This window comes from Choloepus didactylus, chromosome 25 (assembly GCF_015220235.1).
Source record: "Choloepus didactylus isolate mChoDid1 chromosome 25, mChoDid1.pri, whole genome shotgun sequence".
In the NCBI taxonomy this organism is placed as follows: Eukaryota; Metazoa; Chordata; class Mammalia; order Pilosa; family Megalonychidae; genus Choloepus; species Choloepus didactylus.
Window position 1 is genome coordinate 4,823,336 of NC_051331.1, and position 11,767 is coordinate 4,835,102.

Sequence of the window (11,767 nt, forward strand, 5' to 3'; positions counted from 1 at the left end):
ATGACTATATGTGGACATACCTTTAACAGTTTCTCTTCTCATTTATAGCAGCAGGTTTCTAACATTGGAGGGGATCCCTTTGGAAGTATTGATTTGGGAGAAGATTTAATTCACTCAACATTGGCTGACATGGAAACAAAGCCCTATGTAAATGAACAATTTCAAAAAGCTATCAATTACCAGTCAATCTTTAGTAGACATAAGCAAATTCAGACAGGAAATAATTCATATGACTGTCATCTATGTGGAAAAGCCTTCAGAAATATTTCTGTCCTTAGACATCATGAGAGAACTTGCACTGGAGAGAAACGATATGTCTGCCATCTGTGTGGGAAATCCTTCAGTCGATGTTGTAACCTTAAGGAACATGAGAGAAGTCACACTGGGGAGAAAGCATGTGTCTGCTATCGATGTGGCAAAATCTTTACTGATAGGTCTAAGCTCAGAAAACATATGAGAACTCACAATGGGGAGAAAGCATGTGTCTGCCATCAATGTGGCAAAATATTTACTGATAGGTCTAAGCTCAGAAGACATGTGAGAACTCACAATGGGGAGAAACCACACATTTGCCATCTATGTGGAAAATCCTATAAACATCGTTTTAACCTGAGGCTACATGAGAAATCTCACACAGGAGAGAGACCATATGTCTGCCATCTATGTGGGAAAGACTTTGCTCGTAAATCTGCCCTCAAACCACATATGAGAATTCACACAGGGGAGAAACCATATGTCTGCCATCTATGTGGGAAATCTTTCAATTATTGGAATAGCCTTAGGGATCATAAGAGAACTCACACTGGGGAGAAACCATATGTCTGCAACACATGTGGGAAATCCTTCCGTTATTCTGCTAGCATTAGTTACCATAAGAGAACTCACACTGGGGAGACACCATATGCCTGCCATCTATGTGGGAAATCCTTCAGTCAGCGTGGGCACCTTAGGGGACATGAGAGAACTCACACTGGGGAGAAACCATATGTCTGCAACACATGTGGGAAATCCTTCCGTTCTTCTGCTAGCATTAGTTACCATAAGAGAACTCACACTGGGGAGACACCATATGCCTGCCATCTATGTGGGAAATCCTTCAGTCAACGTGGGCACCTTAGGGGACATGAGAGAACTCACACTGGGGAGAAACCATGTGTATGCCATGTGGGTGGGAAATGCTTCACTCATCATACTGCTCTCCCACAACGTGAGAATTCACATTAGGGAGAAACCATATTTATGCATCTATGTGGGAAACGCTTCACTCATCGTACTGCTCTCCCACAACATATGACAATTCACACTGGGGAGAAACCATACATCTGCCATCTATGTGGGAAATCCTTCAAAACTTGTGGACACCTTAGGAATCATGAGAGAACTCACACTGGGGAGAAACCATACATCTGCAATATATGTGGGAAATCCTTCAGTAAATGTGGTCAACTTAGGCAACATGGAAGAACTCACAGTAGGGAGAAACCAAATGTCTGCCATTTATGAGATAATCTTTCAGTCAACATGGTACCCCTTAGGCAACTTGGGAGAACTCACACTGGGAAGAAACCGTGTTTTGGCTTTTTATGTGGGGAAATCTTCACTGATAGAGTGACACTCAGACAACACAAGATAATTAACACTGGGGAGATAACATGTCTGCCCTTTATGTGGGAAAAAATTTAGACATAATTCTACCATTAGGAACATCATAGATCTCATTAACTATGTTGTGCATATGGGAGAGTTTTCAGACAGAGCTACCAGCTGTAAAAAGTAAAAAGAAGAAAAAAACCCACACAGGAGTTTAAATCCCCCTCAATGTAATCAATGTCTAGATGCCTTAATTTACAATCTATCCTTAAATAACATGATTGCACTATCCTGGGAGGAACACTATGTAATTACATATAGTAGATTTCAGCTGAGCTCCAGCCTTGTACACAAGAACAGCTCAGAGTAGGAATAACTCCAAAACAAGAAAACTGGATAAGAAAGATGTTATCACTGGGAGAAAACTCTAGGAGAACTCTAGGAGATAATTATTGATGGAAGAATAATTCAAAGATGAAATTTGTGAAATCCTTTGCTTACACAGCAATGTGTGGAATATATGTGAAGTTTGACTTTTTATAAAATATTCTCTATATGTGTATAGAAAATGAAGAAAAGTCTTTGGTGGCTTTGAACTGATTCATCAGTGTTTAATTTCCCATATGGAGGAAATGTCAACCCTAAAATAAAATCACAAAGTGTTCAGCCAGAGTTCACATCAGGAATATCAGACAGGCAAAAACATCTAACAAGAATGCTTTACAACACAATTCAATCATGACTTCAGAGTTTTGCCTGAAAAATGTTAAAACTTACATTGTGAAGTCATCTGTGAGTGCTGAATGCAGTATTTTTCAGTGAGTTTTAGGGAAGGAAATCAAAGTTTTATCAATACACTTGCAAACAATTATGAAGTAAAAGCTGTAGATGAAAATTCTGTAATGTTCAGCTTCTATTTTTTCACACAACTCTAAACATAAATATGATGACTGTTAAACCAGAGAACTTTGAGTGTTAACTGAAGAATGTACAGACCAAGATTATGTGTCATAAATATTATATACTTTTGACAGATATGCATACAGCAATAATGAATAGAATATAAATTAACAGATTATGGGATTAATGTCTCATGATAGAGAAATTTTCCTTTACACTGTCACTATTGGTATACCTTAAATTGAATTAAAATTAACTGTTAAAGGAATTACATGGTTGTAATTCATGGAGTATTGGGAAGCCTGGGGATGGGAAATCTCCCAATATTGACAGGCATTGGAGTCATTCCCTCCATTAAAAATGGGTTATGGGGGATCAAAGATGGCAGAGAGGTAGACATAGAGCAAATTTCTCCTCCATGAAAAATACTAGATAAAAGACAGAAGGTGCCCAGAGTAGCAGTTTCAGGGTTCCAACTGCTTGGCAAAGACTTCTAAATCCATAGTGACTGAGAAAATGAGGGACTGCATTTGGAAATATGGGAGTGTTTGAGGCTTCTGGGGAAATGGAGGCCTAAGACTTGCAGTGGGGAGAAGTGAGAGACAGTGATTGGAGGCAGGTTAATGTAAAATCTGGAAAGCTGCTGGGGGTCCAGCAGAGAGAGCCACAGTGGAGCACAGTGGGGAGATCCTTCCATTCCCCAGACACCCAACTCCCTATCTGGCATGGGTGATAGCCTTTGGCACAGCCAAAGCTAAGAGCTCCCGTGCCAGGGAAGAGCTGTGTAGCAGGCAGAGCTCCACAGAAGTGGGTTGTTTCTGCACGCTGTACAGATATCTGCAGCAGGCTAGGAGATACCACTGCAGGACCACAGCCAAGAGTTTCATGTGTGATTTTGCTGGCTTGAGATTGTGCACACTTCTCTGCAGAAGCCCATGGAGTGCACAGGCTAGATGCAGGGGTGCCACACAGAAGTGTCAGGAGCCCTACACCAATCCCAGGGACTTGTGGACCCACCACAGAGAGGGATTGTATGAAATCTGAGGTGAAGGTTTTGACGTGTTACAGCCCTAGTGCATTCCAGCCACAGCCCCAGGTACGGCTGGGAGTACTGGGTCTTAAAGCCATCTTTCCCCCCAAACTGCAGAGTTCACAACCCCCACCGAAAGGGTTGGTGGTCCCCACCGCACAAGGAAAATTAGTGTACCAATTGGACCTCCACAAGATTTGCACCCCACTTGCATAAACAAACTTTGGTAGGATAGGCTTGATGGTAAGAGGTAATTTGGGTGTGCCATCTGCTGTTAGGTCAGGGATAGTGCACTCAACCAAGCTGTAGCTCCGGCAAGTTACAGATAATTGTTTACATAAGCCTGCATATATCAAAAGAACTCTTTCAAGTTAAGCAAATGCCAAGAGGCCAAAGACAACCGAAAATTTTAAACCATATGAAGGAACTGTAAGGTATGAATAACTCAAATGCCTGAACTAAAAAACCAGAGGAGACACAGAAGTTGGAGCAATTAATCAGAGATAATCACAGACACCAGTGTCATGGCTCAGGATATATAGGGCATCAAAAAACCCTAGAAGAGCATAAAGCGAATTTTCAAGAGTAAATTTTAAAAGGAGGCTGTTAGGGAAATTAAAAAAATGATTGAATTAAAAAGATTCTGGAAAACAGCATCAGATTTGTTGAAGAAGAGGAATGAATAAACACTTGAAAAAGTATTCTGGAGAGTGAAATCAGAAAAGAACAAATGGAGAAAAAAATGTAAAATTTTAAATAGATATCAGGGATATGATAGTCAAAATGAATTGCACAAATATCAGAATCATAGGTGTTCCAGAAGGGGAAGAGAAGGGTAAAATTCTAGGAAGGGTATGCAAAGTCAATGTTTGGAAAACTTCCCAGCTGTTCTAAATGACAAAAATATGCAAATCACAGATGCCCAATGAACTCCAAACTGAATAAATCCAAATAAACCCACTCAGACATTTTGATCAGATATTCATATGCTGAAGAGAAGGAGGAATTTCTTTAAGCAGAAAGAGAGAAGCATTTCACCACATAGAAGGGAAACAGCATAAGACTAATTGGTGCTTACACAGCAACCACCATGGAGGTGAGAAAGCAGTGGCATGACATTTAAAATTATGAAAGAAAACTTGTCAACCAATTATTCTTTATCCAGCCAAGCTCTCCTTCAAATTTGAGGGAGAGCTTAAAATCTTCACAGCCAAACAAATGCTGAGAGTATTTGCTGAGAAACCAGCCCTACAAGAAATACTAAAGAGAGACCTTAAAGCAGGGGAAAAAAAAGAAATGAGAGGGAGGTCTGGATAAAGGCACAGAACTAAAGAGTTTTAGTAAGGGTACATTAAAGGAAATAGAGAGGGGGAAAATATATCTGACAAATAAAAACACAAGGATATGATGGCTGATTCAAGAACCGCCTCCACTAATAACATTAAATGTGAATGGATTAAACTCCCAAATTAAAAGATATAAATTGGCAGAATGGTGTAAAAAATATGAACCCTCAATGTGTTACTTAAATATGTAGCTCTAAATGCATACATTAAATGGAAAAAAGAACTAAAACCAAAGAACTAATGGAACAACTGAAGAAGCTAGAAAATGAACAGCAAACTAATCCTAAACCAAGTAGAAGAAAAGAATTAACAATGATTAAAGTATGAAACATGACACCATGGCTGAACCTTGAAGATAAAATGCTGAGTGAAATAAGCCAGGCACCAAAAGAGAGATGTTGTATGTTACCACTAATAAGAACTCTGCGAAAAATGTAAAATCAATGTTTTATGTTGTAGAATATAGGGGACCTAGAGATAGACTTCAGCTATTGAAGGGGAAGCAATAATAAGAACAGATAAGTTATGGAGAGTAATCTTAAAGGTCTGGGAATGCTCAGGAATGGCTATCATTTACTAATTTTCTGGGAACCCTGTGGTAGGAACATGTTAGAAGCAATGTAGTTATTTTAGGTCATTTGTTTATCTTATTCCTTGGTTTTGTTTTGTTTGAAATGTTTTTTATTGATTTTTAAAATTTTTTCATAAATAAAATTTTTAAAGAAATGGGTTGCCACTATATATCTTGAGGAGGGTGGCTCAGGTGGTGGTGGTGGCAGTGGGGTGCCTGCTTAGAGGGCTGAGATGGTGGGAGCTGGGGATGTTCTGGGCACCCCTGCCCCACGGCTGCTCCCAGCCACAGGCTCCCAGAAGGACTCCCAATCTGTGTGATCCACATCCCTACACAGGGCTGCACCAGACACCTTGAGCTACACCCTTGCCAGTGGCCCACTGGCATTTAAGGAGGAGGATATGGTGGGCTGTGCCAGGCCAAGAAGTTGGAGCATGTGTGATGGCAGTGGTTTCTGTGGTCTTGGCCAGCCCTGCAACCTCTGAACTGCCTCTACTCCCCCTGACAGGAGTGTCCCCTTTCAACCAGCACCTGGAATACAGGATGAGCTGGTGCCCATCAGCCACCCTGAGAGCTGCCAGTGGCTCCACCCACCCACTGCTCACAGTCTGGTCACCAGTTCACTGGTACAATTGGTTTCTGCTGTTCTGTTACCTGCACTCTCACCCTGATGACACCAGGCTGGGCCAGGTTGTGGGTTCACTGTCATTGCCTGAGGCTATATCAGCTGCCCCAGGCTGACCTGCAAGAGGGACAGCTGCCAGACTGAGTTTTGTGACCACCAGAAGCAGACCTGGCATCCAAAACAGACCTGTGATATCAGCACAGGGTGCAGAGCTTGCAGGTAAGGAGCATGCACCATTCAGGCCTCAGATAGGGGCAAGATTCTGTACCAGATGACATCAAGCCTGACCAGGATGCAATGCTGACATCACCATAGTGGATGACACACTGAACTCACATGGCCTCTGCAGAACGTGGCTGTGGATGTGGCTGGCTTTGTCTGCAAGAGATCTCAGAATTGCATTTACTCAGGCCTGCTGGCTGCCCCTTCTAGGGCAAGAAGCCAGAAGCAAGAAGAAGATTCTTTGGCCACTGGACACATTGATTGGTGCTCCAGTGGGGGTTTCCCTCATGGCTGGCATTGCCTTTCCTGCCATGGTCACTGGCAGTGCTGTTTGTGTTGGCAGGAGGATCCTCAGCAGGTGTGAGGGAAGGAAACCCCCCAAGCACAGGAGGAATTTGTGTATTGCAGGTAGAGTGTCTTTGTCAGTTCTGGCATCCCCAGTTATTGCTGCAGTTGTTTGTGGCTCCCCATTAAGCTAGAATACGTCTATGGGTTTGTGCCCATTTCTTTCTGTCCTGGAGGGGGCTGTGGAGTTAGCACAGCCCAGGGAAACGGAGTGAAAATTTCCCTTGGGGGTGAAAGCTATGTCATAATTCTGACAATAAGTAAGAAGAATTTCACATCATATTTCAAAAATAAAACTGCCCTTGATCTCATATATAAAGCTGACATTTCTGAGTTCTGTTAACACTTCAGTCACAATGTTTTTTTTTTTTTTTTCATGTTTAAAGTTTTCTTAACGTTAGACACTTTAATGTATATAAAAACTTCATAAACAGCCATTTCATTTCTCCTAGTCACATTAGCCATTTCTAATAGATGATACAGATTTCAGCTGTAATTTATAAAATATTCAAGGGCTGCCACAGTCCCAAGAACAAGAGAAAACTTGCACCCACTAATAAACCATCAAGGTAAATGTAAATACAGTATAGTTCTAATTTTCATTCATACAATCTCAGGCAAGTCCAAATAACTTTATAAGTACCTTTTGCAAAAAAGCAATTTTTAAACCTATCAAAGCTATCTGAAATATTTAAATGCAGAGATCTCAAATGTCCTTCAGTCATACCAGAAATCATCCTAAGAATTATGATCAGTTACAAATAGAATGGTATGTTTACATTTAGGAAAACTAAAAAAAAGCCCTGTGTAACTTTTTACAATATCATTTTCTCAAATATACTGTAAATAGGAATGGTGATAACACGGGAAGCAAAAATAAGCTTGCAAGTGAAATTTCTAGAAGCTCATGAAAACAATACCATCCCATATTGCAGATGCAAAAGGAAAAACAGTTATAATGGGGTTAAGAGTACTCTGGTCGTCTTCATTTAGTGCAAGGTGTTTAACTGTCTTCACTTCCCATATAATAAAGTTATTCCTCAGGAGGGGCTGGTGGCTCTTGTCCATTATGAGGACTTGGCTTTCCAGGTAGGTTGGATCCTCTTAGATTAGGAGGGCTCAGTCAAGACAAGATCACTGTAGTAAACATCCAGGCCATCAAGATCATATTAATATTGATGCCATTACCACCAGAACGTCCTGGTAATGAATGAAAAAGCAAAATGTTATATCCATACATTGGAATACTGTTCAGCCATAAACAGGAGTGAAATAATGGTCCAAGATGTAACATGGTCAAATCTCAAAAACATAAGTGAAAGCGGCCAGATAAAAAAGGTCACGCCTAAGGTGATTCCATTTACATGCAAAATCCAGAACAGGTAAATCAGTACAGAAAGATTAATGGATGATAGGGGTTGAAGGGAGTTGGAGATAGGGAGGGGCTCTTTTTGTGGGTATGAGCTTTCCTTTCGAGTTGAAAATGCTGTGGAAGTAAAGCTGATGCACATTGTGTATGTACTAAACACCACTGATCATGATGTTTAAAATGGTTAAGTGTTGTGAGTTTCATCTCAATAAAAAGATGTGCAGATAAGCCTAAGCCCAAGCATGATATTTTATTTAAAGAAATCCAGTTTTCTCTGGAATATAAAATGTACACATTTTGACATTTATATATAAACATCAGTAGTTCTATTAATAAACATTTTCTCATTTCTTTTTTGGGCAAAAATGACACCATATTCAGAGAAAAATGCAAAATAAAAAAACACACCTGGATTTCAAGTGTTTCTTTTTATTCTGATGAATGGAGGGGCAAATCATGTGCATGCAATGGAATGTTGAGCGGCGGTGGATAGGAGTGGGGTTGTATGGCATGTGGCTTTCTGGGTGAAACTTGAGGGCACTGTTCAGTGGAGTGAGCCAGAGATAAAAGGACAGATAGTACGTGGTCTTGCTGGTGTAGGCTAGCTGTGATGGGTGGGCTCTGGAGAGTTTAATTCAACTGCATGGGTTGTCTTGGGATGTGGAAGGTGGGCAGAGAGTTGGCGGTCATTGATTGAAGAATGCAGCTTCTTGGTCATGGATTGCCTGGTCTCTGCCCATGTTGTATCCACTAGTGGCCTGTATTCGGATTCAGTTCTCAGCATTTGCTCATTGTTGTTACTTTGTATTAGTGAGGCCGTGCAATGTCTGTCCTTTCTTTTCTCGTTTTGTTCAGTGTGGTGTCCTCAGGGTTCATTCACCTGGTTGCATGTCTCACAACTTCATTCGTTCTTGTGGCCATTCAGTATTCTGTTGTATGTGTACGCTATGCCCTTCTGTTCTTCCGTTGATGAGCCTTTGGGCCATCTTCATCCATTGCCGGTCGTGCATACTGCTGTATTTGACGCCAGTGTGCAAATGCCTGTCTGCTGGACAGCATATTGTTATATGCTGTCCTCAAGTTAAACTTCATTCTGCTTTTCAGATATATACATGTCATTGGATGATCTTAGTGAAACAATTTTTACTTCTGCTTTTCTGAAATCTGGGGACATTTTTCTTCTCCAGGAGACCACAGCTTTCTATTTCCCATCCTTTCTTTTCTGGCTCTTTTGGTTGACTGCACGGATACAGAGCAGCCCAGGGCCCCCATTGGACAGCGCTGTCCCTTCATGGTTGCTGGAATCCAGGCGTCCCCCGGGTAACAGGCCATTAGCGGTTCCCATTGGCTGGGGCTAAACCTGCGTGACTAGGCCGCATGCCGCCCCCGCCGCCGACCCCGCTTTGGACCGCCAGCGCCGGCCGGGGTCGCCTCTCCGTCCCGCGCACAGGCTGCTCTTCCTCACAATGTTTTTGATAAAAAATTCCATACTACTTAACATTGGTTTAACTTGAGTATCTCATATCTCCACCATTTTACTATAAAATATGTTAAGTACACTCAAAGTGTTATTGAAGTAATACCAACTTAGGTGCAATAAATATAATATATAATTTCAATATAATAATAATTGAAATCCTCAGAAAATATATTCATGGAATATGTCCAATGAAACCATTAATTTTATATTACTAAAATGTTTAAAAATTAAAGTCTTGGGATATTACAAAAATTCTTATAATCCTATCCTTTGGGGGAAGTTACTTGAGAGTCATTGCATTTCTGCTTTACATTATATTTTCATTTGTAATATTTGATTTTCTAACTAATAATTTTGTATATTTGGAGAGAAAAAAGAAGCCGAGTGATGAACTTACCTGAAAAGGTGATGGATTTTTATATTGATTGGTTGAATTATGTATTCATTAATTGCACCACATTGAATATTCATACATCTAGAAAATAGGACTAAAGGCAGCTAGTATGTTTCCTTTCCTCTTACGAAAGTAGATATTGTTTGTGAGCATCAGTGTTTAATAACATTGTGAATTTGAATAAGAAAACATGTTATTGAGTGTTCTGGTCTCTCTTTTACATGACTTAATGATTCTGTGATTGTCTTTTTGTAGAGAGTTGGAAACCTCCCCCCTTTTTCTATGAACTTTCTCAGGTAGTCCAATTTGCTTGTTCTGACACCTTCCTCAATGACTGTTCTAGTTTGCTAATACTGCGGAATGCATAACACCAGAGATGGATTGGCTTTTATAAAAAGGGGGTTTATTTGGCTACACAGTTACAGTCTTAAGGCCATAAAGTGTCCAAGGTAACACATCAGTAATCAGGTACCTTCACTGGAGGATGGCCAATGGTGTCCGGAAAACCTCTGTTAGCTGGGAAGGCACATGGCTGGTGTCTGCTCCAAAGTTGTGGTTTCAAAATGGCTTTCTCCCAGGATGGTCCTCTCTAGCAAGCTTGCTCCTCTTCAAAACGTCACTCACAACTGCACTGAGTTCCTACTCTTTGAGTCAGCTCATTTATATGGCTCCACTGATCAAGGCCCACCCTGAATGGTTGGGGCCATGCCTCCATGGGAATATCTCATCAGAGTCATCACCCACAGCTGGGTGGGACACATTCCAAGCAAAACTAATCAGCACCAAAACGTCTGCCCCACAAGACTACATCAAAGATAATGGCGTTTGGGGGACACAATACATTCAAACTGACACAATGACCTAGTGAAATATTTTGCTGCTGGATTGTGGGTGTTATTCCACTCACTGGGATCCTTTCCTCATACTCTAAGACTGTGTCCTCTCTGTTGAGGATTTCAACAGTGGGAGGCAAGTATGAAGCATTTTCCACTTGTGTGTTTCACCTCTCAGTAGTGTCCCTGTTTTATGGTACATCATTTGGAGTGTATCTTAGTTCTGCTGCTACCCAAAACTCAAGGGCAAGTGCAGTAGCCTCAGTGATGTACACGGTGGTCACTTCTATGCTGAACCCCTTTATCTATAGTCTTAGAAACAAGGACCTAAATCATGCCTTATAAAAACTCCTCAGATGTGAAACATTCTCAGTATAAAAGGATACTTTGTCTTAAGTTTAGAAATTTGTCATGTTTAATAGAGGTCAAACAATGGGAGATCTGGTTCTATACACTTTTCAATGTTGAGAAAGATGATCTGCTATTTGTCTAATTTCTAGGATTCTATCCAATAATTACATATTGAAAACACCTATTTTTTCTGCTTATTTTTAAAAATGATTTGACTTCATTATATTCCATGGTTTCACTGCTGAAGATAATCTGTGAATTTTCTGTACTAATATATTAGTATAGTGCTGGTAAGCTATTCCTTTTAAATATAGTCTATAATATGTATACCATATGCCACTTGGTTGTTAATTTTTTTTGTACTTGTGTCATGCCTTATAAATATATCATGTTAACACTTTTTTGTATTTGTAGTGCTACTCTCTGGGCTACATGCCTTTAAACAACCATTTACAAACGTGTGTCCTCAATGCATCACTGATACTTATAATCCCATTAATGAACCATAATCACACCTGAACATTCCCAAACCATTAAGTTCACCTTCATTATCATATCTCCACATATTAGATTATCATTCCTCCTTCACTGGCTTCTTCCTATCTCTAGGTTCCATATATTATACATTATAATACACTTATTTTCATTTTTAATGGAGTTCTCAGTGGCAACATACAATATCTCTCCTTTTGTGTCTGGCTTATTTCACTA

The 11,767-nt window shown here is 40.4% G+C and overlaps 2 protein-coding genes across 5 annotated transcripts in view; both read left to right on the top strand.

Annotated features, from left to right (window-relative positions):
- The window catches only part of LOC119520530 (zinc finger protein 596-like), a 48,846-nt gene extending 44,048 nt beyond the window's left edge, over nt 1-4,798 (top strand). For 3 of the 4 annotated variants that reach the window (XM_037818447.1, XM_037818450.1, XM_037818448.1), the window contains one exon: nt 49-4,798. In XM_037818447.1, coding sequence (XP_037674375.1) covers nt 49-1,224 — 1,176 coding nt within the window. In that variant the 3' untranslated portion in view covers nt 1,225-4,798. The remainder of the gene's footprint in view (nt 1-48) is intronic. The other variant, XM_037818449.1, reaches the window with a different exon arrangement.
- The window catches only part of LOC119520534 (olfactory receptor 7A10-like), a 66,466-nt gene extending 55,416 nt beyond the window's left edge, over nt 1-11,050 (top strand). Inside the window, exons 2-3 of the mRNA XM_037818451.1 lie at nt 10,271-10,298; nt 10,764-11,050. Coding sequence (XP_037674379.1) covers nt 10,271-10,298; nt 10,764-11,050 — 315 coding nt within the window. The remainder of the gene's footprint in view (nt 1-10,270; nt 10,299-10,763) is intronic.
- The last annotated feature ends 717 nt before the right edge of the window (nt 11,051-11,767 follow it).